This window comes from Pelodiscus sinensis, chromosome 11 (assembly GCF_052426305.1).
Source record: "Pelodiscus sinensis isolate ZL-2025 chromosome 11, ASM5242630v1, whole genome shotgun sequence".
In the NCBI taxonomy this organism is placed as follows: Eukaryota; Metazoa; Chordata; order Testudines; family Trionychidae; genus Pelodiscus; species Pelodiscus sinensis.
Window position 1 is genome coordinate 25,380,906 of NC_143062.1, and position 27,639 is coordinate 25,408,544.

At 43.5% G+C, this 27,639-nt stretch overlaps 1 protein-coding gene across 16 annotated transcripts in view; it reads left to right on the forward strand.

Annotated features, from left to right (window-relative positions):
- The first annotated feature begins 3,344 nt into the window (after nt 1-3,344).
- The window catches only part of SLMAP (sarcolemma associated protein), a 201,090-nt gene continuing 176,795 nt past the window's right edge, over nt 3,345-27,639 (forward strand). For 15 of the 16 annotated variants that reach the window (XM_014577410.4, XM_014577408.4, XM_075938862.2 and 12 more), the window contains exons 1-2: nt 3,377-3,532; nt 3,657-5,058. In XM_014577410.4, the coding sequence (XP_014432896.2) occupies nt 4,861-5,058 (198 nt within the window). In that variant the 5' untranslated portion in view covers nt 3,377-3,532; nt 3,657-4,860. Of the gene's footprint in view, nt 3,533-3,656; nt 5,059-27,639 lie in introns of all 16 variants that reach the window. The other variant, XM_014577409.4, reaches the window with a different exon arrangement.

Genomic DNA, 27,639 nt, shown 5'->3' on the forward strand with positions numbered 1-27,639 from the left:
AAAATGTGAGGAGTAACGTTAGTTCAAACCAAGGGGTTTGGTTCGAACTAACACATCCCGGCACGCACTTTAACTTTCGAAACAGCCGTTCAGCAGAGTAATGCGCCGTCAAGATCATGATAATGAAGCGTGGGATATTTAAATCCCTGCTTCATTAGCAATTTCGGTCGCCTACATTTGCATCGCTGGGGATTAAGGGATTTGGAGTGTGAGCTGAACTTGGGGCAGGCAGTTGGGGTGCCAGAGGGAGTTCTAGGTGCAGGCTCTGGGAGGGCATTGGATGCAGGGGTTCTCAGGGTTAGGGCAGGGGCTTGAGGTGCAGGAGAGGGTTCATGACTGGGGTAGGGTTTCAGGATATGGGCTCTGATGGCACTGCTTACCTCTGGTGGCTCCTGGGTAGTGGTGCAGTGGGGCAAAGGACTCTCACCCCTGCCCTGGCCCTGCACCACTCCCAAAAGCAGCCAGCAAACTCCATCGCAAGTCCTGTTGTGCTCCCCACTCTGCTCTGTGGAGATAGGATACAGAGTGAGAGAGGGGGCACCTTGACATCAGTACCCCTCGTCTCCCTCCTCTGCCCTGCACAGCAAGCAGGAGGCTCCCCGAAGTCGGGGGGAGGCAGCTCCAAGGCGAAGGACAAGGGGTGCGCAGCATTAGGGGGAGGGACAGTTGAAGTGACTGCACTTGAGAGCCCTTTGGCCAAACCAGTCAGGATCACCTGTCAGAGGCTCCAAGATCTACCAGTAGATCCTGAGCTACTGGTTGGTGGACACTGGCCTAGATAATAAAAGCTCCCTAGAGCTACCTTCCCCCACCACGTGTAAACATGTGACTGCTGACATTTTCAACAGTTACATGTTTACTGGAATACACACATTTTAACATTCCTGTTGCCAATTACTTTTTAATCTTGGAAGTGATATGCAAGAATCACTTGTATAGATCCATTCTACTTTTACAAATACTCATTACCCATTTCCTTCCATAAACATGTTGCCTTGTTTTTCAGCTTAGATTTGACTTCCTTGCCCCTAAGCCCTTATTTCATTTTCTATCACCTGCTTATACACCTCTTTGATAAGATAATTTTTCTTGTCAAGTCCAAAGACCTTCTCTCCATTTGTTTTTCTGCTTTGACCTTTCTGTTACTGTCAATCACTCCCTTGTCGACTTGGTCTTTTTATTCATCCAGTTTCTCCTAACTTCACCGATTGTTCACTGTCTCTCTCTCAATGGTTGTTCCTCATTCTCCTCAGTCCCAATGGCATTCATCAAAGCTATTTCCTTGATTCTCTCTTCTTTCCATATATCCTACCATGGAATGATTTAATCTGCCACTATGGCTTCAACTTCTAGCTCCTTAACCATCTTCTGCTAGATAGCTGTATAAGATGCAGGATAGCCAAGTGAATGAACTATTAGTCTGAGACTTAGGAAACCTGGGTGTTCTCTTTGGTTTTGCCATCTTCCTTGCTCTGTGCCTCTCTGGAAAATAGGGACAATAATGTTGACCTCCTTTATAAAATGCTTTTAGACCTGCTTATGAAAAGCACTACATAAGATCTAGGTATTATTATATTGATGATGAAGGCTCTGAATTTTTAAAATAAATTTCACAACAGAGGTGTGCGGAAAAATAAGCCACAAAAAATCACTAAATAATGTAGATTTTGCTGCATCAACATACACAAACATTTACTGATGATACAAAAAATAGTGCAGGTACTGAAAAGTGAGACTAGATTGAACAGGTGTGTGTTGGAGAGAGGGACCACCTCACATTAATCCTGCAGTCATGGCACCTGTCCCAAGCAGCAGCTAGTTTTGGTTCCCTGCTCTGAGAAATGTAACCTGGTGCATGGGATTTGGCCTGCCTCTTCATATGTTATAACCTCATGTGCCAGGTCTCAATGCTACTCAGTTTGGGTGCCTAATCAGATGTGTTTTTACAGTAATTTCCAATAATTCACAGACAATTCAAAATCATGATTTCAAATTCTGTGACCACGACATACGACAAAATTGGGGCAATACTTGATGACTCATCAGTCTCTGTCCTCTCCTGATCTTTCCTATTCAGTTTTGTCCTGCATCTGCTAATATATTTTTCACATCTTATTCTGCATCAATCAGAAGTTGTGATTGCACTTAGACATCCCAAAATATAGACTTAGTGCACAACAGTCAGCAAGTAAAAGCTGTAGGTTTTATGCTATGGTGATAAGATACAAAAGTTGACATTGAGGCAAGAAGATAAGAGAACACAGGAAGTTGTGAAGGAAAGAACTAATTTTTATGTGCATGTAGTTTATAAGGGCAGTCCAGGCTTAGGGCTTTATTTAAACGAAGATGAAATGCAGTCCCAAGAAAGGGGTGACTTTTTAGCAACTTACCTACGAAAGAGCAGCAAATGGGCATTGGGACCCTGCTCAGCCACATGCACTCTCAGGAGCCTGTATCCCTAGCATCTGGGATGTATTATCAGGAGTGTTGTGAGAAAGACACAAGAAGTAATTCTTCTGCTCTGTTCTGCACTGATTAAGCCTCAGTTGGGAATAATCAGTTCTGGGCCCATAATTCAAGAAAGATGTGGAGAAATTGGAGAGGGTCCAGAGAACAAAAATGAGTAAAGGTCTGAAAATCTATGATGGAAGATTGAAAGAATTGGATGTGTTTAGTTTGGAAAAGAGATGACTGAGAGAGAACATGATAGCAGTTTTCAAGTACCTAAAAGGGTGTTACAAGGAGGAGGGAGAAAAATTGTTCTCCTTGATCTCTGATAATAGGACAAGAAGCAATGGGCTTAAATTGCAGCAAGGGAGGTTTAGGTTGGACATTAGGAAAAACTTCCTGTCAGGGTGGTTAAACACTGGAATAAAATGCCAAGGAAGGGTTGTGGAATCTCCATTACTAAAGATATTTAAGAGCAGGTTGGATAAACAGCTATCAGAGATGATGCTTGGTGCTGCCATGAGGACAGGGGGCTGGACTTGATGACCTCTTGATGTCTCTTCCAGTTCTAGCATTCTGTGAGTCTATCTCTGCATCCTGACTGATCTATCCTTCCTCAATGGAATCTCTTTCTCCAGTTTTGGGGCTTTCCCCTTCTTCTTCGTCATTAGTCTCAGAGCAGCAGCCCCTCTTCTCTGGGACGTGTCCCTCTCCAGCAATGTTTCAAAGAAGCCACCATCCCTGTACGCCACCTCCCTCCACCCCTCCTTCTGAGCCCTGTCCCGCTCCCCCTCTCTTCCCTCGCTCTCCAACCCGGAAGCGGAGCCTACAGAAAACACCAGGCCAGCTTCATGTGACGCATCACGCATGTGCAAAGGTCCCACACCTGCGCACTGCTGTACCAGCGAGATCAACGCGTGCGCAGCCAAAGTAGGCGGGCCCTTGCGTGCCCTTCGGTCAAGCCCAGTTCAGAGCAGCTCCTCCCTCTCCCGGCTGCCAGCCCCCCCTTCCCCTCCCCGGCAGCGCTGCTGCTACTGCTACACCGGGTAGGTTTCCAATCGCTATGGCGGCTGCTGCGGGGAAGGTAAGAGGGGAGGGAGAGGAGGCTCGCGTGTTGCTCTGCCGTGCGCTGGGCCGGGGAGCCCTGGGCCGCGGAAGGGGCCGCCAGGCCGGGGCTCAGCCTGATCGGGTTTGTTTTGGTTTTGCAGGTCAGAAGAAAGTTTTCGTTGTCGGCGGCCGCCTGAGGACGATACTGAGCGGGAGGCATCGGGGCCGACGGCCAGGCCTCTCCCGGAGCCAAGCCAGCCGCGCTGGGCCAACGGAGACTCCGCTCCTCAGGAGAGAGCGACCAACGGCATCTCGATGCGTAGCCACCTGCGAAGACCCTGAGTGGAACAGATCCCTCCCCCCACCTTTGGCCGGGTGCCCCCGGGAGAGTCCTCAGTCAGGCTTCCTGTAACCAAATCCTGTGAGAGACACCCCTCGGCCCTCCGTCTGTTGGGACGTCCACTCTCTAAGGGGCGGACTCCTCTGTGAGCTCCTGCAAACCCTCACTCTGTCATCTCCTCTCCGAGTTGAAGAGGCCCTCACCCTTTCAGTTCGTCCCTGGAAAACCCTTCCTGTTAACTTCTGCCGGAGTGGAGAAGAGAAGCCTCCACCTGCACCCTTTATCAAATTCCTTATCAGAGTGGATGCTTGAAATTCTAAGCTCAGGTCAGTTTTACCCAGCAAAGGAGAGGAGAATGCTTTGCTACCCCCAGTCGAGGACCACCACTCTACATGATCTTGATGTCTGATGAAGATGAAATGTGGAATGTCATATGGATCAACTGAACTGACTGTCTTTTGTAGAGCGAAGGCTTCATACGCCTTCTCCAGTTCTTCATCTGGGCTCTGAGGCTGGACACTAAACCTTCTTTCTTCCTGGATCCCCACCCCCTAAATTTTTCCTTACTCTCATGCTTCACTGGTCAAAATTTTGGTAAGGATTGTTTACGGAAGAAGAAGAAAAAGAAGGCAGTCTGAATCCCAAATACAAGTATTTATGTGTGACTCATCTACTTGGATTTAAAGACATCCCCACCTTCAGGGAGTCTTGCTTCTCTGTAAAGTCAGATGTTTGTTCCTGTTTTCCCTGATGAGCATGGATTGAAAGTTGCACCTTCTAGATTTTTTCTGAGGTGCTGCTGATCTTGTTAAAGGACATAATGGGGCTTTTTCCCTGGATTATTGCCAGGATCAGTTTACACACTGCAACAATGAGTTGTTAGGCCTCCCATGTACAGGTAACATTTATCCTGCTTTAATATAAAATTGCTGGGGCGATTTGGGTTAAAAATTGTCGAAGGCAGTCTGGATCAGCAGGAGTTTCTATTCATCCCTCTTTGGCGTGACATCCCCAATCTGTCCTCGATGCCTTCAGCTTTGGCTATCTTCACTTGCCGCCCGAACTCTCACCCATTTCAGGAGCGTCATGTCTACCTGGACGAGCCTGTCAAAATTGGCCGTTCCGTGGCTCGCTGCCGGCCAGCTCAGAATAATGCTACTTTTGACTGTAAGGTGTTGTCCAGGAACCATGCCCTTGTCTGGTTTGACCACAAGACAGGCAAGGTAAGACCATTTTTGTTTGAAAAGCGGAGAATAATGAAATACTAGATTATTTTAGTGAAGGATTGGGTTTCTGTGGGCTCCTGTAAATTGCATCTGGCTTGTAGTTTTTCTTTAAGTCAGTGTTATCATATTGGAAGCAAGCAAGGTGTATGTTATGACCAGTAATCCTGATTTTCAGTTAAATTGATAATATTCGTTTAAAGAAGAAGCTTGAGAACAGGATTTATTAAACTTTATAAAAACATATTAGCATAGGGAACTGGTGGATCCTGAAGATTTCCTATGTGCATTCTTATGAAAGTATGCTATTGGGGTCTTGTATTCTATGTAATACAGAAACTACAATATAAAACATTTATGGTAAGTAAATGTGTTTTTGAAGAAAATTGTTTCTTTAAATACTGGAACCATTTCCCTTGGGGTTTTTTTCCCTAAAGCATGTTTCATTGCATATAAACAAATATTTAGTCTCTGATGTGACACACATTTTATATTGGGTAAAATGCTCACAATGTTGTTCGAAAAGAACAAGTCATTTTGAGTAACTATCCCCAAACTTTATAAACGAATAAAATCTATTTTATATGATATTTTGTGTACTTGCATATTGAATGTTGAACAAAGTATTTTAGTATTAATGTACATGCTATCAGGATAATGTTATCTTCAGTGATTATAATTAATAGCCTGTGTTATCTGTTGTCATGGCTAGTGAGTTGGAGTTCAAATATGTAGTATGTTGTCTTAATCTGGGTATGGCCTTCTCGTATAAGGACTGTTGCTGTCAAAATGAAGTTTAGAAGCTTTGTAATACTTGCTTTTCTCCACTAGGGACTGAACTGGGTTAACCCAAGCTTTTTTGCTTAAAGTACATGTTAGTTTGAAATTACTAATACCAAAAGCTGTACTTTGTTCATAAAATACCAAAAGCTTCAGTCACTCAAAAAGCAATGTGCTTTAAGAATATGTATAAAATTTTTTATGGCCTATTACTTTCTTGTTCGCTGTTTGCTGTATCTTAGTTTTGTACTCTGATGCCTCTCTTATGGTATGTGTTCTTCTATGAAGTACTTTTCATAAATCAGTTAATTTTAATAGAATAGTCAGGTTAGTTTGTTCAGTAGTGTGACCCAGTATAAGGAATAACATGGTACAGTAAGAGTTATTAAATCTTCTGATAATTACCATAGGTTATGCAATACTTAGGCATGATGGGACAAGCAAATACTTTTAATTTCTTAAGGCTGGGTTGTGGCATGACTTTGAAGTTGCTTATACATAATTATGAATAACTCTTTATACGAGTTAATATTTGACTGGATTTTTCTAAGGTTTTTTTTTTTTTTTTTTTTTCATATTGAAGACTTAAGGGCCTGCCTCTTGCAAGTCCTTATCTTTGCTTTATTTTAGCAAAGGTTTGACCATTGTGCCTAGGCCTCAAGGCCTCACACCAAGGCTGTGATATTTCAGGTCCTTTTCTTATTACATTATGCATAATGCAGTATGTGAGATGCTTTCTCATCACAGTTGGCAATAGCTGTTTTGGATCATAATATCAGTCTATAAAATTCACTTTTTCAATTTGAGAGTATATTCTTCGACTTCCCTGTTTGATGACAGAGGGTAAGACTCAGTTCTCCTAAAATGTCTATTGCAATCTAGTATTTCTGAGTAATACATTTTATGCATATAATGCCTTCAATCTAGGCTTCTCAGTGCTTTACAAACATAATTAAGCCTCACAACCTAGTGAGGTCAGTGAATGTTTTTACAGAGTGCTAAACTGATGCACAAGCTGATGGCAGAGTTTACAACATAGGCAACTGAATTATTTTAAATCTAATCTAGAGTGGTTAGCTTTAGACTCACAGATATCTAATAAATGAGTTTTTTACATTGCTTTATTTTCTTTGGATGACTCTGGTTTTATAGTGGTTAATTTAATGTTTCATCTTTGTTACAGGTTTGGATTTGCCTAAAGTGGTAGTCAATAGAAGATCTGTATTGTAGGCATTTAATGGTGTTTGGGTCTAAAACATATGAGGAGCAGGCCATAGTTAGGTACTTCTGGACAGATGTACACATAATAAATTCATCACCATAACGGGTAACAGTGTTGGCAGATTCCCCAGGAATGAATGGCCTGGGGAATCCAGTATACAGTAGACTTCCGATAATCCAGCACCTTTGGGACCCAGGGGATGCCGGATTATTGGATATGTCCGAGTATCAGGAGGCACTCCGGTGGGGGGGCTGTGACGGGTCTGCCGGGGGTGGGGGTTGGCGGGGAATGGCGTGGCGAGGGGCAAACCCTCTGCCATTTTGCAGGGAGGCGTTGGAAGCACCGTGCAGCCGCTGGTGATAAGCCAGCTGGGGCTGCAAGTGGCAGCGGCGGACTAGGGGAAGCGGTGCTGAGTGGGACCAACCCGGCAGCACCCCAGCTGCTCTGCCCCACCGCTTCTCCAAGTCCACCGCTGCCGCTTGCAGCCCCAGTTGGCCTTTAGCTGGCAGCTGCGCGGGGCTTCCCCTGCTTCCCTGCAAAACGGTGGAGGGTTCACCCCTCGCCGTGCCGTTCCCTGCTGCCCCCGGACGGATGCAGTGTAGTCCGGCAGACCCATCACAGGAGTATCATCCCCTTTTCCTCTCCTCCCCTTCCCTTTCCCCGCCTGTGAGCGCACATGAGGCTCACAGGAGCTCCAATTGTCCGGCTGGCATTTCCGGGTTCCAGTTGGTGCCGAACTATCAGGAGTGCTGGACCACTGGATTCCAGACAATTGGAGTTTTACTGTATTTTCATTCTTGAAGGTGATCCTTTTGAAATAGTTGAAGCATATGGATGTACCTATGTGGAGCAGCTTGAACTGTATATTTTCTGTGTGGCTAAATGGGGGAGTTGGGTCTCCTGGTCTGCCTGGATTCCTACATGAACAATAAAATAAAACAAGTTAAAGTGGGTTTTTTTGAGGGTGAAGAGAGTATGTAGCTTGAAAAAATTGACAATACAATTGCCTACATCCTAAAAATCCCTTAGAAACGGTGATACTGTGGATGGTGGTTCCCAGTGAACAGGGATTGCAGTGATTGCTAGAGCTGGGAGGGACTGTCAAGGATCAGGGTAAGGCTGGGTTCGAGACAGGAGAACAAAGTGAAATGAGCTCTGGAGTTGCAGTAGGCCAAAAGTCTTATGTAGAGGTTGGACTTCTCTGGTCCAGTACCCCCGGGACTTGAGCGGTCCCGGACCAGGGGAGGTCAGTGCTCCGCTGCTGGCCTTACTCCCAAGCTCCCCTCTGGGCTGCTAGGCTCTCCAGCCCAAGGATCACTGCTCTACTGCTGGCCCTGCTGCCTCGGGGGCTCCTCGGGCTGAGACTCCCCTGCCGTCATTGGCCCCATTGCCACTGGGGTTTCTCAGGTGCCACAGGACTTCAGGGTAGCTCCCTCTACTGGCCTCTGGTACTCTTTGGTCCAGCATTATCCTGCCAAACCAGTGTGTCCCATATTTGAGAGATTCAACTAGTAGGGGTATCTTTGCGGGTTAAATAGTGAGCATGGGCCAAGGAGAAAACTGGAGGATGCTGTCACTCTAAATCCTTTGGGTGGCACTTCCAGTGATGCCTAGTTTCCCCAGTGTTCCTTAGATGTGGGTTTTTAGGGCCTCTCAGGCCACGCCTCCACTTGCCGCTCCAGAGATTGATCTTCTGGTGTTTGATTTAGTGCACCTAATTAAGACTTGGGAAACTAAATGCTGAGGGCAGCTCTGGTTGGTGCCAGTACAAGGAGTAAGGAAAGCTGATCGGAACGTTTGCTCTTGTTGACCTCCCACTGTGAAGATGGCGTCAAGCTTGGCTTAAGGCAGTGGTCACCAACTGGTGGATCAATCACAGCATCCCAGGAATTGATCACTATGGCCAGCTGGCTGAGCAGCAGCCTCTCTTTAACCAGCCCAGCTGGAACATGGCGGAACCTTGGCTCTGTGGCCAGGTGGGCTGGAGTAAACAGGGGCAGCCACCTGGCCTGCTGGCTGCGGATTCAACCTGCTGAAGCTGTGCTGTGCTCCAGTTGGGCTAGGTGAAAGAGGGGCAGCTTCCTGGCCAGCTGGTTGCAGCATTCAGCCGGCTGAGGCTCCACCGTGCTCTGGGGTAGACACTTGGCCAGCTGGCTGAGGGTTCAACCTGCTGAGGCTGTGCTGTGCTCCAGCTGGGCTGAGTCAGAGGGCAGCTGCCTGGCCAGCTGGTTGCAGCATTCAGTCAGCCAAGGCTGTGCTGCACTTCAGCTGGGCTGGAGCAAAGAGGGGCAGCCACCTGAGTGGCTGCCCCTCTTTGTTAACTTGCTGGCTGGGGGAAGAGGCATGTGTGCATCCCCGGCTCTTGTCCTGCTCCGGGGGGGGGGGCGGGGCTTGGCGGCCAGCACACATGGTGTGCTGCGGACTGGTCTACGCTGGGTTGTTCCCTGTGGGCTGTGCATGGTCGGGGAGCCCCTTCCCCAGCACCCCGCTGTTCCTGGCCGGGCTGGAGGTAGCCCTGGGCTTTGCCTGCCCCAACCCCAGTCCTGGGGTTGCTGCTTGCAGGACTAGACGGGCCAGGGAAGGGAAGAGACTGTGCTCTCCCATCCCCCATCTCCCCTGCTGCTCCTCGCCCCAGCGCTGCTCCCAGGAGGCTGCAAGTCCTAAGGCTGCTGTCCTGCTCTTAAGGACAGGAATGGGAAGGCTGGGGGCACAGGAATGTGGAGGCAGGAGGAGGGTGAAGGATGGGAGGGGGCAGGATGGGAGGCAGGATGGGAGGAGGCAGGGGTTGACCTGAGGGGCATGGGGCAATGCAGGGCTTTGGGCGGGGGGGGGGGGGGGGAGGAATCATGGGGCTGAGGGGCGTGAGGCTGGAGTAGAGGGCAGATGTGAGGGAGGATAAAATTTTACTTTGCAGAAGCTTCACTTTCTTTTACTCCCCATTTCTTTGCCTTTCTCCCCAGCTAGCCTTTCTTCCCCCAATCCCCTTCTGCTCCAAACTTCCCCTTGTAGCCCCACCCCACACCTTTTCCTGCCACTCTCTTCCAAACTCTCTTCCTGACCCTGCCTTCCTCAGTCCACCTTGCACCTCACCTCTGACCCAGATCCTGCATCCCCATCCCACTTGCTGGCAGTCCTGTCCTGCATATTGAGCTCCTCCTCTTGGTTCCCACCTCAGGGCCTAAGGGGGTCCACAAAATCTATTCACTCTGGAACCTCAGAAAAGTAAATCTGGCCTATGGGAAGCCCTGAACCTCAGTCTCCCCTGACCCTTCCCCTCACCCTGTGGGGGATGGAGTGCCATCAGAGTGAGGTGTCTCAGTTGGGGGCCACATCAGTGATGGTTGGGGATTTTGGGAAGAGTTTTTTTACTTCTCACTTATGTGGTCCCCAACTGGGGGTGGGTGGGTGTGTGTGTGTGTGTCAGTCAGTAGCCCCGGACCCAAAAATCTTCCCCACCCTTGTCATAAATAAAGAAAACATTGAAACCTTTTGTGTTGGACATATTTTACTTTATTTAAAATGAAGTTTGATAAATTAATACGAGAGAGTTAAAATGCATAATCTGTTCAATAATTTAAATTAAACTGTTCTCCTCAGCTGCAGCACTAGCAAAATGGCTTGGGTGTAATTATGTAATGAACGGTGAGTTTCCATTAGCAACTGGTAGTTGGCGGAAAAGTTTGGTGATGGCAGAGCCTCCAGAAAGGGGTGGGGTCTTGGGGAAAAGATGGTGTAGATCCTGGCTTGCCCTGACATTTAAAAAGTGATCTTGGGTGTAAAAAGGTTGGAGACCACTGGTTTAAGGTAAGCCGACTTCAGCTACGTCTTTTAATGTAGCTGGAATTATGTAACTTAACCTTCTGGGTCTAGTATAGACCTGGCCTGATTGGTGAATTGATAACATTAGCTGTCCTAAACTCTACCAAGTTGGGGATTCTAGTCCCAAGGATTGTTACAACAATAAATAAGAATATTGTAGTGAAAAGGCAGCTGGAAGACAGATACACATGGTCCTTGAATTTTCCTCTGACCAATTACATAAATGTTCAACTACATTGCTTATAATTCCTTACTCTTAGAAAACCTGCAGTGCTTGCAGAATATAAACAAAAAACTCCACACAATAAAACAAATAGGCTAGTAACATTTGCAGACAGACAGTGAAATAAAAAACAGCAGGGTCAGCCATTTTAATAACCTCTCTATCCCAGGAATATCATTAGCCTAGCAGTGATCTAATGTATTTGTCTTACTGATTAATGTAATACTGTAAGCATTTTCAGAAGCTTACAGATGGGGTAGAACACTTAAAAGTTCGTTTTCAGTAACAGTTTAGACAGAAATTTTAAACATTTTTTTTTATGGGGAGTAGGTATGTTAAATATTGGTCAATTGAATAGTCAAGTAACCTCATGATTTTTTATTGATGAGTCAACTATTCTATAGTCCCTAGGGGCAGGGCCTGTATCCGAGGCAGCAGTGCAGGGTGCCAGGCAGGAGGTGCTCTATGAAGGAAGCCAGTTTAAAAACCAGCTACCCTCATGGACCTGTGCCCTGTGCTGCTGCCTCTGATGAAGAGGCAGCAGCTTGGGGTGTCAGCAGCCCCTGTCTGAGGAGGGGGGTGTCTGAGCTTCTGGACCCGGTGTGAGCTAGAACTGAACTGGGCTGCCTGCCCACCTGGCTCCTCATATTCTTTAAATGAAGAGCTGCAGCAGGGGTAGGGCTATAACTGAGCTGGACTGCTGCCCAGCCTGCTAAAAAATTTTCTGGTAAGGGTGGGGGGAGGGAAATGCTTGTAGTCTATAGCATTAACTATAAGCTTTTGCTTATTGGTTAATCAACTACACTATTACATCGCTAATGGGGAGAAACTTCCATAGAAATTGATCATAGGGTGGCATAATGATTTGAGGTTCCAGTAAATTAGACTGATTTTTTTTTTTTTTTTTTTTTTATTAAGAACAGCAAGCAGGAAACCTTAATTTCAACAGTTTTAAATTTATTTTGCTTTTGTGCTTTTTATTTTTTAAAGTTGATTTCCATTCATTGGTACGCAGTAAAACACATTGTGTCCAGCTAAATATAATCTTTAGTGTAACTTTGATTTTTTTTTTTTTTTTTTTTTGGTAATCATGAATTTAAATTGTGTTTATACACCTTTATTTAAGCAATTATATACCTCTATGCATTTATTCAGTGTTTTAATTTTTAGTTATGCATTTAGTTAGAAAATGATCCATAATGTATTTCTAACTAAGTAGATTAACTTTTTACTGCTATTTTGTAGCACCTCTATTTGGATAAAAATTGGAATTTTGTGAAGAGTGGGGGGGGAAAGCACATTTTATTCTGTAATTAGAAAAGGGCCAGCTGTACTGTACACATAAGAAAAAGGTTTACCAAAACATGTTTTGCATTTACAAATGTTTAAGTTTTTTAAAGACTTTTTGTAGAAAGTGAATTGATGTCACTGTATCCTTCATGATTTTACTACATAGTAAACTTATCTTCCCACCTAACTTTTATTTGTAGACTTGAAGAGGAAAATAAGCTTTCTTGCTTTTTCAATCCTAATGAGTTTCTCACTTGTGTTCTCTAAACTAGCAGATGAGGCGACTGCTGGTTTAGCTCTTGAGCAAGCTCTCATTCCAGGTGCTTAGTCAATGGCTTGACTTTATTTTGAAACTTGGTGGCAAACATGCTTTGATATTGTTTTTAATTAAAATTATTTTTAATGTCACCGTAGCACTTCTCAAGAAGTGGGTCAGGATCCTGTTTGAATGAGGGTTGTGAGTAGTGATGTTAACGTGTAGTTGATCACACAATTAACTGATAAGCGTAGGCTAATCGGTTAATCTGGTCAACTACATGCAGGTGCCCACCCCTTGCTGCCTCTGTATCACAGGCAGCAAGGTGTTGGGGGGAGGACAGGAGCTAGTGTCTGTGAGGAGCTGGCTTTAAGCAGGCTCCCCTTGAGCACCAGATCAGCCTGAGGGAGCCTTCCCCCCACGCACTGCTGCCTCTAATAGAGGCAGCAGCACAGAGGGTGAGGGAGGCAGGATGGAGTCCATACATGTGGGGAGCCAGCTTTCAAGCAGGCTCCCTGTGCTTGCCTGCTCCATGGGCTCTCTTGCCCACTCTTTCTGCCTCCAACAGCTTAAAAGCCAGTTCCCCCCCACACCAGCTCCATGGTGCCGCATGCCCCCCCCCCCACCTCCCATGCAGCTGCCTCTATTAGAGGCAGTTGTGTGGGGCGTGAGGCAGAGGAAGCAGCCCCTGTCTGCGGGATGGTCTGAGCTCCCTGCAGACGGGCTGCTGTCGTGGACCAGCTTCTGTCCGTGGGGAGCTTGAACTCTCCCCGGACAGGGGCTGCTGCCACCCCGTGCTGCTCCCTGTATATCAGCGTGGGTAGCTGATTTTTAAACAGACTTCCCTTGCAGACCAGCTCCCACTTGCCACCCTGCACTGCTGCCTCTGATACAGAGGCAGCAGCACTGGGTGGCAAGCGGTTCCCTAGAAGCTGGGCTGGGAGTACACTGGCTGCTGGCCTGCCCTCGGGGACTAACTAATAGTTGCGTAACCACTAAGATTGCATGTGGTTACACAACTATTCAATTACATGATGTCTAACATCGCTAGTTGTGAGGGCTGGCATTACATTTGCTGGGGTCTGGACCTGAAGCTTAAGCCTTACTGTCCAAGGTTGAGGGCTGCAGTCCTGGGAGGCAGGGATCAAGTTACAGGCCCCTTGCTTGGCTTCAGGTGGTGGGGCACAAGCTTGAGCTTTAGCCTCTTTGCATGAGATGGCAAGACTTCTGGGTGTAGTAATTTTTGTTGTCCGAAGAGGGTCATGGTACAGTGAAGCTCAGGAACCTCTAGATTATAGTGTTTAGGCCTTACTTGAAATTGAAAATTTAAATATAATTTCAATTTTCAAAATAATTTATTTTATCCATCTGGGATGCTAAGCTTATTTGGGAATGGCTGGCTGCAATACTGATTTTGAGTCTGCTACATATGCTACACCGAGTTACCGTTTAAAAATGTCATGTACATTTTTGCTGAAAGGTTTCAGTGCCATACTTTTTAAAGAGTCCTTTAAATGTGTGTGAAAAAGCTCCCTGCCCAAAGAAGCTTACTTATATGTAAGATGAAAACAATACTAACAGTTTAAAAAAAGTAAGGTGTGAAAGTGGAAACAGACAGGTTTTCAAGGAAATCAGCACCAGAAAGCCAAGTGAAAATAGAGTTTAAAGGTTGCACGCAACTAAAACCTGCACTTCTTTCTGGGGCGGGGGGGGGGGACCCATAGTGTAGACATAGCCTTATAGACTAACAAAAAATGTAGATGGTGTCATGAGCTTCCGTGGGCACAACCCACTTCTTGAGGTGAATGGCATTTAAGGGGTACAGTTTCCAAATAAAATAGCTTTGCTTGTGGGTTTTTCACTCTTCAGTAGAGGGAAGAGAAAGAAAAAGTTAATTCACAAAAATTGGACTCTGGCATTAGGAGGCAAGTGTTACCTGAAAGTACTTGTAACTTAATGTTTTAAATATTGACTGAATTACAGATTGGCTCATCACTCTACGGAAGATTTAGGAAAAAAGGGAGGGGAGTTACTGGACACATGGAAAGAGGGAAGTTGTCCTAAGGTTAGGGCTGGTTTATAAAAGAAGGTATGGATTAGGCAGAGAGAGAAGAAAAAGATACACTAACTCTATAAAATTCTTAATAAAATAATTGTTCAACATTGCTTTACTTTCACCCCTAAAACATATCCATAATGTATGTTATTCACATGTAAAAAAAATTGGAAGGAAACTTTAATTTTAATACTGTTTCAAATCACGAACTATTTTTGTCTTGAAAAATTGCAACTTCAAATATGTAGGACACTTGGTGTGACTTCTTCCAGACTGAAATGTTGGAACGCTTCCAATTTAGAGTGGAAGTTCTTGGTGGAATCCTGAAATTCCCTTCAGATATTTAGGTTTTCAAAAACTCCTTTCACGAGAGGCTTTGGAAGAATCTAATTAGATATAGAGTGAGGGGGAAAGTATTGTCATGAATCAAAAACCAGAAGTAGAAATAAGTAATCGATTTTTATTATTGCAAAAACTTAGGGTTGCCTCAGGGTTCCCTATTAGGGCAGATAGGCTACATCTACGCTACGAGTTTTCTCGGCAAAAAATATGCTAGTGAGGGACTCATTTGCATATTTTCTGCAGATCTGTTTTTGCACAAAAACAACCCAGTGGGAACGTTTTCTTTTTGCGCAAAACCCTCTTTTTCTGCAAGATCCTTATGCCCCAAAAAGGAAGTATATTGATCTCGCAGAAAAAGTTTTTTTGTGCAAAAATAAAATGTCTACACTGCTTGTTCCTGCGCAAAAACGGATCGGCAGAAAATATGCTAATGAGATCACAACTTATGTAAATGAGTCCCTCATTAGCATATTTTTTGCCAAGAAAACTCGTAGCGTAGACGTAGCCATAGTGTTTAATGCATGTACTTGGAAAAGGGGTTGAGTAGCGAGGTGAGAAATGGCAATTATGAGGTTAGTGAAGTTCAGAGGGGATTATGAAGAGTTCCAGAAGGACATAGCCAAGCTCAATGGATGGATAGGGTGATAGTAGTCCAAGTTTTAATGTTCATAAAGAAGATCAGGCTAGGTGACGTGTGGCTTTAATCTATGGGGGGAAATAAATAATGCAAATTAGAGGGGAAAATGAGAACTAATGATATGCCTCACCAATATTTAAATGAACTATAAAATCCTCAATAAAGGACCTGGGCATCGTTGTGGACAAATGAATGAAAACCTGTGTCTAGTGGCAGCTCAGTCTTTAAAAAATAGTAAATGATGTCAGAATACATAAGGAATGGAGAAGAATATAAAAAATATTATAACACATTATATAAATCAGTGTTTTGCCATCATCTGGAATACTGTGTTCATCACCATGTTTGAAAAAGGATTGCTTTGAATGAGAGAGCTCACAATACAATTATGGGAATATTGTGGGCGTGGAAAAATGTTACAGAGAAAGTAACAGGAGTTTCTGAATGAAATAGAATATTTCCACGTTCTTGGATTCCATGACATCCTGTGGCAATGAGTTTCCATAGTCTAATCATGTGTGGCATGAATTATTATTTCCTATTATCAGTTTTTAAATGAGCTGCTTTTCAGAGGATTGGATATTTGTCTAAATGAACACTGTATCCACAATTGTTTCATTAAATACTCAGGTTCAATGTTTTATTTTCCCACTAAAACTTTTCTCAGAGTTTAACTAATCTCTAATTATTGACTGTCAGGAGGTTGTTTATGGGCAGGAGATTATTACATTATGGTTTCTTCAGCCTCCCTCTGACTTACTTTGTGTTATTGGAGGTGAGATACTGGATTTGCTGGACTGGTGATCTGACCCAGTATGACAGTTCTTGTATTAATTTCCCTTTTATATTCCTGTCTTGACTGTGATATTCTGCTGTCAGCTGTAAAAAAGTTGGTAACAAGTGTATTTTAGCAAATTTCAGTGCTGCTGCTTATTTGCTTTGAGTTGCCTTCGTCAAGTAAATTGAGATGTTTCCTCTTCCACACTTCGAAATGTTGACCTGGATCTTTCATAATCAGATGGGATGATACCTCAGTGCCTAAGAGAAACGTGCCAGTTAGAAGACGAAATCTGATCCATTTTGCGTTTGGTTCTGTTCAAATATATTCATCATTAATTTAGAGAGTGGCATAGAGACTACACTTATAAGTACAGAAGCATTATCAGATTTGCTTGTGTAAAGTGTACTTTATTAAACGCTACTTATTAGCAAAATATTTTTAAAACTTTGTTTTAAATTAATGAACTAACATACATGAAGTGCAATGCTAAGTGGTGTGGTGTGTTTTTTTTGTTTTTGTTTTTGTTTTTGTTTTTTTTTGTTTTTAAGGAAAGAAGAATAGTACAGATTGCACTTTTATAAACCGGAACTCTTTGGTCCAGCAGCATGTTGTTGCTCTAACAGAAGGCTCAGATACAGTCAATGAAACCACACTGGGAGCATAAATATAAGGGGTTTTATTGCCAGGGCATATTACGCCTCACAGCCTTCATGCATTACTAAATATGTGCTTCTCACTGCTGAGAAGCAAGCAATTAAGCAATCAGGCAAGCAAGAATCCAATGCTTACGGCCCCTTCTGCTACCAACAGTCCTGTATCCTCCATCCGTGCTCTCAAGGGCATTGCTCCAGCCTGGGGAGTCCCTGGGCACCTACATGGCCTAGGTCCACAGGTGAGACTGTTCCCCGATCAGTGCCTTTCAGCTGTCTTATAATTATTCCTTTCTTAGGGGCGTAAACATCCACAGGCAGATTCCGGCAAGAAACACCACCGCTATCTAATTCTCATACCTCATGTCCCTGGGCCTAATTATCTCACAACTTGTTGATGCAACTAAGGAGGCCTTGGGCCAGATCATCGCCGGTTAAAACTGGCTCACCGCTGGCTTTAGCCGAACCATCTGCAATATGGTGCAGGGGTAACTGGCGGTCAGCCCTGACACTCCACCACTTGTTTTCTGGTAGAATCATGCCTGCGGAGGGCCATATATGGCCTCATGATAGGCCATAAGCATTTGCACATGCTGGGCTACTCGCTTGGTGCAACAGCACAAAACAACCCACAAAACACAGCAGTCCCCCCCCCATTACTCTGAAAACAACAGCAATTGGATGTAGCATCAATTTAAAAACAGCTGTGGCCTTTGGAGACCACCCATAAAATATATCCCACCAATAATGAACAGTCAACTCTGACTCTGCCCTCGCCATCTGGAGAAGGGAGTCGTGATCATACAACATATTTACCCGGGTTCATGTGATAGCTGAGCCCTGCTTCATTAGCACGCAAGTGACCATAGAGTGCTGCTGCAAAAAATATTCCAATTCATGATGGGAATTTCTGGCTGGAGTATCACAGTTGGCCCCTCGGTCAGGCCCTCGGTCTCAGTGAGGGCCCAATAGCAAGCCAGAAGCTGTTTTTCAAATGTGGTGTATCGGTCGGCTGCCTTGGGAAGTTTTTGGGACCAGAAACTGAGGGGCAGCTTATCACAGGCACCCAACATTTTTTGACACAGACACCAGGAGGCATAATCCTCCACCACTGACACCTCCAAATGAAAGGGGCTAGTAGGGTCGTAAGGACCCAAAGGCTTGGTGGTTCGAATGGTGGCTTTAGCCTCCTCAAATGCCCGCTACTAGGATTTGCCCCATTCAAATATAACCTTCTTTCAGGTGACACTGGAGGGGCTTCAAAATTAAGGGAAGGTGTGGGATGTGGTTGCGCCAGTAGCCAAACAACCTGATAACTCGCTGAGCCTTTGTTTTAGTGGTTGGGACTGCAAGCTGGGCAATTTAGTCTATAACAGAGGAAGGAATGTGGTGCTGCACTCCTTGCCACACAATCCCAAGGAACTTTACAGATTGGCTGGTGGGCTGCACCTTGTTGGGGTTAATTGCCCACCCCCTGGACTGCATATGCGTGATGAGTGCCCGCAAGGTCCGCTCTGCCATGTCCTGATTAGTACCCTGGACCATCAGATCATCTATGTAATGATGGATAGTGACCGACCTTTCAGGTGAAAACATCTGGAGATAGCGTGCCACCAGCCCGTGGCATAGTATAGGGCTATGGACGTATCCCTGTGACAGTCATGTAAAAGTGTACTGGTGCCTCCCCCGAGATGAAGGCAAATTGGGCTTGTGCCTCCTCAGCAATGGGAATGGGGGGGAGGGGGAGAGGAAAAAGCATTGGCCAAATCAGGAACAGCATACCACTCTCCCTCGGTCCATCCAATGGACTCAATCAGGGTCACCACATCGGGGACGATAGTGGCAAGAGGGTACACTTCTCTGTTCAGGTCTCGATAGTCTGTGGTCATTCACCAGGACTCATCGGGTTTTCTCACTGGCCTCGCTGGGCTACTAAAGGGGGAAGACTACCAGCTTGATGACTTTTTGTTGCAACTCAGCAATAGTCTCCCCTATCTCTTTCTGACCTCCTGGGAGCTGATGCTGTTTCAGCGAGACTACTGACCGGTTCTGGGGCAGGGCTAGGGCCTCCCAGGAGGCATGACCCACCACTACAGCCCGAATCCCAAACCAATACCTCCCATCTGGAAGCAAAAGGGAAAGACCACGCAGAATGTCAATAATGTATTCCTGGATTAATTTAAAATGTCATTTTTTAGAGCTCTTTTATTAACTCTTAATATAGTTACAGGAGTTTTTGTCAGATAACTACTTATCTTCAAAGCTATTTCACATTTATGGTATTTATATATTATTAAGCTCTCTATATTCAGTGTGGCTTGAGTATTTTCCATTTATGTAATATCCAGGTTGTTAGTTCATTTAAAAACTGTCATGCCGTCTATACACCTTTTTTTTTTTTTTTTAAAGTCATATAGCCATATCACAACTCATTGCTGCAGCTGACTTGCTTGGTCTTGTCAGAGGTCAAACATTGAATGTACGTGGAGACAAAATTGCCCTAAGCATAAAGGATTCATCCAATGCAGGCTCAAACATGCTAGTAGGGCAGGGTAGAGAGGCTTTTGTTGTCATTGCTTTGTATACTTTTTCTAAGGATATAGGACTTCAGGCCTATAACTGTTTGGCTATATATAATGCCTGTAGAGCTATCTTTTGATACCTGACCTAGTAATAAACATTCACACCCAAAATTGGAGGTTTTCTACTAAAATGAACTTCACTTAAGAAAATCAAACATCAAATGGAATAGATGTTTATTTCTTGGACATAATGGACAACTTTCACTAGATGACTCTCAGCCACCACTTTTTAAATAGACAAGGGAAAATAGACTTTTTTTTGTCTTCCTCTTCATTTGAGCATTTTTCTTAGACTTACACATGTTAGTACTCGAAAGCCAGGAATGCACATCCACACCAAAAGGACATACACACCTTCCCAATCTCTGAAGCAACAAAAGAAACTTAAATGTAAGGTTAACAAGTTGGTACTAGATCCAGTCACAGTAATTGTTGAGCAGGACATTTCACAGATAAACAAATGTTGTCTGACCCTAAACCAGCTGTATAGAATGTGGGTAGGGATTTTAGTGCTTGACAGAAGGGAGACCTAGTAGACATTTGTTTCTAATAACTGTATTGAATGCAGTGGCACAGAATGATAGTGCAAGTGACACAGAAACCCATGTTGTGTGTTGTTGATGTTACTGAACATTTGAAGGCATACTTCTTCTTATGTTCTTCCTTCACATATCCATCCTAACTTTCAATTAAACTATTTTCTAGGCAGGTACTGGCAGTCCCCGGGTTACGTACAAGATAGGGACTGTAGGTTTGTTCTCAAGTTGAATTTGTATGTAAGTCGGAATTGGTACATATTGTAGGGGAAACTCTAGCCAAACATTTCTCCAGAGCTCAGTTTTATTTTCTCACACCTCACTTCCTTCAGTCCTTTATTCTCAAGCTGAGGTGTCTGCTGAGGAAAGCCGCTCCGCGTCTCCCTGGTCTGCTGGGGCGGGGGGGCGCGCGCTAGCTTCGCATCTCCCTGGTCTGCTGGGGGGAAGCAGCTAGTGTGGGGTTGCCTTACATCGGATCCCTACTTACAAATGGGGTAAGTCGGATCCATGTAACCCGGGGACTGCCTGTACTCTTAAAATATCTCTCTGATATTCTGACACCCTCTGACTTTGAAATTAGGACATAGAAAGGAAAATGCAGCAGACATTTTTTCATTGATGAAAATGCAAAACTCTGTAGATGGCTTCCTGTACCTAACAAAATGTATTGCACTGATGCATTAACAAACAGCACTCTCTCAAAACTTGAGTTCTGCCTTTGGAAATATATATGCAAAAATTTCACCCAAATATAGCTTTATTTTGGATTATCTTGAGATGTTTGTAGTTTTATAGTTGCCTTACATTGTCAGTTTCAACATGGCAGTTGTGCCACTTAAAGTTTTTCCTGGGGTGTAATAGAGAATTGTGGTGATTTGAGATGTAATATAGGGCCTGCTTTCCATTTATTGGTGCTTCTTGGATATTTCCAGTATTTTAAAGATGTCTTGCATTTTAAATACTAGTATTAGGTAAGTTTGTATTGGAAATTTGTAGTATGGAGATCAGTGACAACATTTTGGGGCAAAAATGTAGTTTAGCTAAAGCAAATGCAGAAATTGACTCTTATTTGAGACTAAACTCTATTTTTATTATTACAGAATGGGAAGAAGGTGAGGGTATAGTACAGGTGTAGGTTATATGTTGTCCCACTTATCCCTAATGATTACTCCTGTTTTGGAAATCTAAAATGTATGTAGCTTTTGCATGCCTATTTTTGGATCTCATTTTCTTTTGTAACTGCAGTTTTGTGTTTGCAGAGGTCCGCAGTATGAAATCTTCACTACTTTTCTGTATCTTTCAAAGCTACATCTGCACAATAGGTTTATATATCTTGTATTCATTGTGCAGAATATTGACAATGCTGCGATGAATCTTCCAGAGTTCGAGTTAGTGAGTCTAGTTAACACTGAACTCAGAAGGCACCCCTACTGGCGGCTGGTACTCCTTCTCTTGTGAGGAGTAAAGGGATGCCTCCCACTGTGGAGATGGTGCCAAGCTTGGCTTAAGGAAGCCGATTTCATCTTTGTATTCTCTGTAGAATATGTAGCTGGAGTTGCATAACTTTCTGACCTTAAATCGTGTTGGTAAAGTCGTATCTCATGTTGTAACTTTTTAGTTGATGTTTAAAAGCAATTTTAAAATATTCTTGTAACAATGTGGAGCAAAAACCGTTTTGCAATATATAACTTGGTACTATTGGCATTCTTGTATATTTTTATTCAAGTATTAAAGCAGAATGAAAACTTTAGCAAGCCTCTGGACTCATATAGCTTGCCACTTCAATTAGAGGCAAGTTTTTAATTAATAATGAGTGATCCTTATATTGATGTTCTCTTATGTTGGAAAGAAAAAAATACTCTAATTTAATATAATATGAGTTTAACCTATTGTTTGACCTAGTGTAGTGACCATATTGGGTTTATGATTCCTAGTAGCGCTCCTGGATGCTAGAGTAGATCTACACTGCACATTAAGCCAAAGCTCTGACTCTGGTTTGAATTCAAATCCTCCTTCCTCTTGCAGGGGAAGTATGATCGAGGTCAACAAGGACTCAGGAATTGGGACCTTGCTCAGGAGGTGGGGATGGAGTCAGAGTCTGCTTATCTCAGTCACTTGAGTCTTGTTCTTCATATGGATGCAACTGACTGGGCTCCTATATGGAGAGGTGGAGGGGTAATGGTATGTTTTACCAGGGCCCAGAGTGTCTGGGAAGCCTGGCCCATGCTGCAGACTGGAGTCAAAAGTTTGAATAGTCTAGTATGGACCTGTTAGCATGTCTGTGAGACCTTATCCAGAAATTTTAAACCCGGATTTACAATGCGGTGTGGACCTTCAAACACAGACTTGGAAACACCAGGTCTGCAAGAGGACCTGGTTTTATAATAGGAATGTTAAATTGCATTTAATTATGCATTGATTGAGAGACAGCAGCACAGGAGCGGTGACAGAAGGCTTCCTGGGAGCCAGTGTGTGCCAGGAGCTGTGTTACACCTTCACATACTTAGTTTACAATGCAGGGTAGCTGTATACAGTAGTCATGGACTGGGACTCCAGATCCCTTTATAGCTTAAGTCAAGGTTGACCATGTGCATTTGGGTCTAGGACATGCATTGGCTACCTATGTGACATTTGTACCTTTTCATGACTTCTGGTAGATTTCCTTACAGATATTACTGAGGTTGAAGCTATTGTCAATTTTTTTTTCACAGAATCAGTTAGAATATAATGCTACCACAGAGTTTGCAGCAGTGCTACATCGACAAGTCATTTTGCAATGATTTGCTAAACATCTACATGACTTGTAACATGTCTATGCTGTGTCTTAACCTTTAGTAACACCTGAAAAAATTGCATTATTGTTGTCTGAGGTAACAGTCAAGATGTCATTTAAAAAAACAAAAAATAAATTGAATAATTTTAAATATCCACTTTAGGAATTGTAATTAATATAATAGTTTGTATCAGATCTTCCTATTAAAAATATCAAAATATTATTACTGGTTAATACTTTTTTCATGATGCAGCAGGGTTTTTTGTGCTTCTGACTTACTACTTATTTCAGAATTGTATAGTTTTAGAATGATAGGCTATGCAGAAACTAACTTGGTTGTATGAATGGATGAGAATGAAAGAAAAGCTTTTTCCATAAACAAGATATAGATTTGGTGACATTGTTACAATGTTATCAGAATTTTAAATAAAATGTTATCAGAATTTTAAGTAAAGTAGAAAACGTGACAGTGCTGTTTCTGTGTCATGGCTCTTTAAGTAAAAATGACAGAACAAATGTTGATTGAGTGACGAGCTGCTTATAAAGCTTATGTAGGTTTGCAGTGTTTCACGTCTAGCTTTTTAAAAACATTTAGCAACATATGATCATATTCACTGCAGTCTTTATATATTCTTTATTTTACAAATACTAATTACTCCCACTCAAGGGGCATACAGCTCTTTTTTCATACATTTTTTTTTTTCAGCAAATGTTGCAGTGGTTTCATTGTGGGCAATAGAGAACTTTTATAAAAGTTTCTTGAAGTTTCTGATTCATGTGTATTGTATAGTGTGTGCTCCTTTACTCCTGGAGAAGTGAAAGTGCCTAAAAAATGTACTTTAAAAATCCCTCAAGAGTTTTTGTGTGATGAATTGATGTATTTTGCATTTGCCAATAGTAGATATTTTTTTCTCTATGGTCTGTGCACTCCTGTTCTTTAGAAGATAACTTTTTTTTACATTATCAGCAGATCATTGTAGCCATTTTAATAAAAAAAAGCATTTTCTGCTGCTTATTGGAAAATAACATAATTAGGGACTACATAGATTGTAAGCTTGACTGCCGTACTGATCTCACACTTGCATTACATGATCAGAAGTGGTAGAACCAAAGGCAAAGATATGTGAATTTATGTACATATTTAATGCTTAATTCATCTTTCCGAATGATTATCAAGATCATAGGTTTTCAAATACAGGCAGTCCCCGAGTTACGCGGATCCGACTTATGTCGGATCCGCAGTTACGAACGGCGCCCTTCCTCTCCCTGGTCTCCAGCAGACCAGGGAGAGGAAGCAAAGTGGCGGAACACGCGGGCAGCGGACAGGGCTGTCCGCTGCCCACGTGCTCCGCGGCTTGGCTCTACTTTGCCCCCCCATCCCCCTGGTCTGCAGACCAGGGGGACGGGAGGGGGGGGGCAAAGCAGAGCAAAGCAGAGCCAAGCCGCGGAGCGTGCGGTCAGCTGACAGCCCAGACGCATCTGGGCTGTCAGCTGGCCGCGTGTTCCGCCGCTTTGCTCCCCGTCCCCCTGGTCTGCAGAGCAAAGCCACGGAGCAAAGCCACAGCGTCTGGGCTGTCCCGCTGCCCCCCTGCTCCGCGGCTTTGCTCCAGACACCTGTGGTACAGCAGCTGGGGCGCTGCCAGTTGGTCCCGTAGCGCCGCTCTGGGCGCTACTGGACCAACCGGGCAGCACCCCAGCTGCTCTGCCCCAGGCGTCCCCAAGTCAGCCGCTGCTGAAACTGACCAGTGGCTGACTACAGGAAGCCCCTGCCCCGGGCTTCCTGGAATCAGCCGCTGATGAGTTTCAGCAGCAGGTGACTTGGGGATGCCTGGGGTTCTTAAGTTGAATCTGTATGTAAGTCAGGACTGGCGTCCAGATTCAGCCGCTGTTGAAACTGATCAGTTTCAGCAGCGGCTGAATCTGGACGCCAGTTCCGACTTACATACAGGTTCAACTTAAGAACAAACCTACAGTCCCTATCTTGTACGTAACCCGGGGACTGCCTGTAGTGTTACTCCTCTTTGAAGAACTTGATTCCCTGTATTATGCAATATTTTATTAAGTGTTCATAGATTGCTTGAGATGACAACATACTAAGATTCTCTTCTGTTCAGGTTGTTTTATACTGAATTCACCACTGTGTATCATCTGTGCAGTTTACAGGTCATACTATTCATATCCATATAAGCCAATCATTCCTTTGTTAGGTAACTAAAATTACTTTTAATTAGATCAGAACTACCATAGGAACACCAACCTTCTTTTGGGGGAGAAATGAGCTTTGCACAATGAAGGGATTCTTTACTTCATTTGGGAGTTCAGTCTCTGACTCAGCTGCAACTGTCAGCCAACTTAGAAGATAGGTGAGGTAATATCTTTTATTAGACCAACTCTTTTTGGTGAGCGAGAAGTTTCAAGAAACACAGAACTCTTCTTCACTTACTCAAACCATCACCAAGCCTTGCCAGAAAAGATGCAGAATCTGCAGACTGTTCCTATGCTATAATGATCAACACCTTCCCCAAATACCTTTCAGGAATCATAGGTTCCATGTATACCTTTTCTAGTGCACTAAATGTCCCAGTAGCTAGGGTTGCCAGATGGTTTAAACAAAAATACCAAACACACCTCTCCTTCCCCCTCAAAAAAATGGGGAAAAAAATCTGTTGAGGGGAGGAGGAAAAAGGGGGTGAGCAAAACAAAAAAAAAAAAAAGGTGCTGCACCTTTAAGTGGCCCCACACTCCTCACTCCCCCACCGGGCTTCTGTCCTAGGGAAACAGGAAATACCGGACATTTCTGTTTTTGTTTTTGTTTTTTTACTGGACGGGGGACCCGAATAATGGACAGTTGGGGTGAAAACCGGACACCTGGCAACCCTACCAGTAGCAACTGAGAGGGTGAACCAAAGTATCACTCTGCGCTTGAATGGACTCTCTCAGAAAAAAGGATGAAAAAGCATATTGCCTGTGGGTGAACACTTTTCACAAAGAGGTAACTAAACTTGACTGATCAGCCTGCTTTTTGAAGAAAACCTGCACAACTTTCAAAAGACAAATCTGGGAGCTTAAATTCAGAACTTTGCTGGACACTAAAAATCATGGACTGAATAGAGACACTATATTTATAGCTTATTGAAATAATTTGTGACCCCTCCCCCATCCTCTTTTTGTCCTATGACTGCATTTGCATTAAGGGGCCATTTCACCTTGAACGATCCCTTATAAGTAGTCAGAATATATTCTACTTTCGCAAAACTATCTGTTAAATCTTGCGTTGAGTTATGACATTCTCAATTCATTTCCCAGACCTGAAGAAGAGCTCTGGTAATGCTCGAAAGCCTGTCTCTTTTTCCAAAAGAAGTTGGTCCTCTAAATGATATTACCTCTCCCCCTTGCCTCTCTAATAACCTGGGAATGACATGTCGTCTACAACACTCAATACAACCAACTGATGAGTGAAGCTTCAAAAACACTCAGTATATTTGGATCTTAAAGGTGCAGTAATCACAAGTCAGCACAGTTCTTAAAACTCCATATATTATACTATTCTAGTGGCACTATTCATTAGCAATTGAACCTAACTTCAAAAGGCTTACCTACTCTAGTAATTAGTTTGTGGTTTTGGTTTTTAGTTCATGGTACCTGTGGAAAAAAAAATATCTTTCATTGACCAATTTAGTAAATCTTTAAATCTGTTTATAATGCTAACCATTCTTAATTAACTTAACACTTGGGATATGTCTAGACTAGAAGCCTCTTTCGAAAGAGAGTGTCTAGACTACAGCCAGTACTTTCAAAAAAACGAGCTGCTTTTTCAAAAGAGAGCACCCAGGCAGTCTGCATTACATAGTGCCTTTTTTCGAAAGAGCACCTTTGAAAAAAGGTGGTATTCCTCGTAAAATGAGATTTTCCACGGTTGAAAAAGCTGCCACGTTCTTTCGATTTACTTTCTAAAGCACATGGCAGTAGTCTAGACGCAGGGGAAGTTGTTTCAACTCTGCAGTCTAGACACACTCACTAAAAAGGTTGAAAAGCATATGGAAATACTTGTTGGGATGGAATGCTGAATAGTGATTATTAACTTTTAAGTGTCTCTTACTGGCAGCAAACTTAAAACTATGTTGTATTATTAAAAGCATTGTTTTGTATTGCCTTTATATATAGACTGGTGACAATGGATGAAAAACAAGCCTACTCAAAAAGTACTGTTTGTACAATGCCACATCTTTAAATTGCGTGAGGCCTTGTACAGTGACGTTAGTAAGCAAGACGGATTCTATGTAGGAAAATGAGAACTATTCAGTTGACATTTCATAGCTCACTGCAACTTATAAGGAAAATACTGCAGAACTGGAAATCTTAGTCCGTATTTTCTATTTTTAATATTAAACAGTTAAAATTCTACCCTACAGAGAGGGCTGCAGAATCTTGCAGCTTGCTAGATAATATGCAGTCCATAACCCAATTTATAAGAATATACAAGTGTGACTATATAGTTGAGTATTAACAGGGCAAATAAATTGAGTGCTGGTACAAACAGCTCAAGCATACTTCCACAGTTTTGGAGGAAAAACCAATTTAGAGTATGAAAAACCAATTTAGAGTTTTTTATAGAGGTCTATAAAATCATGAGT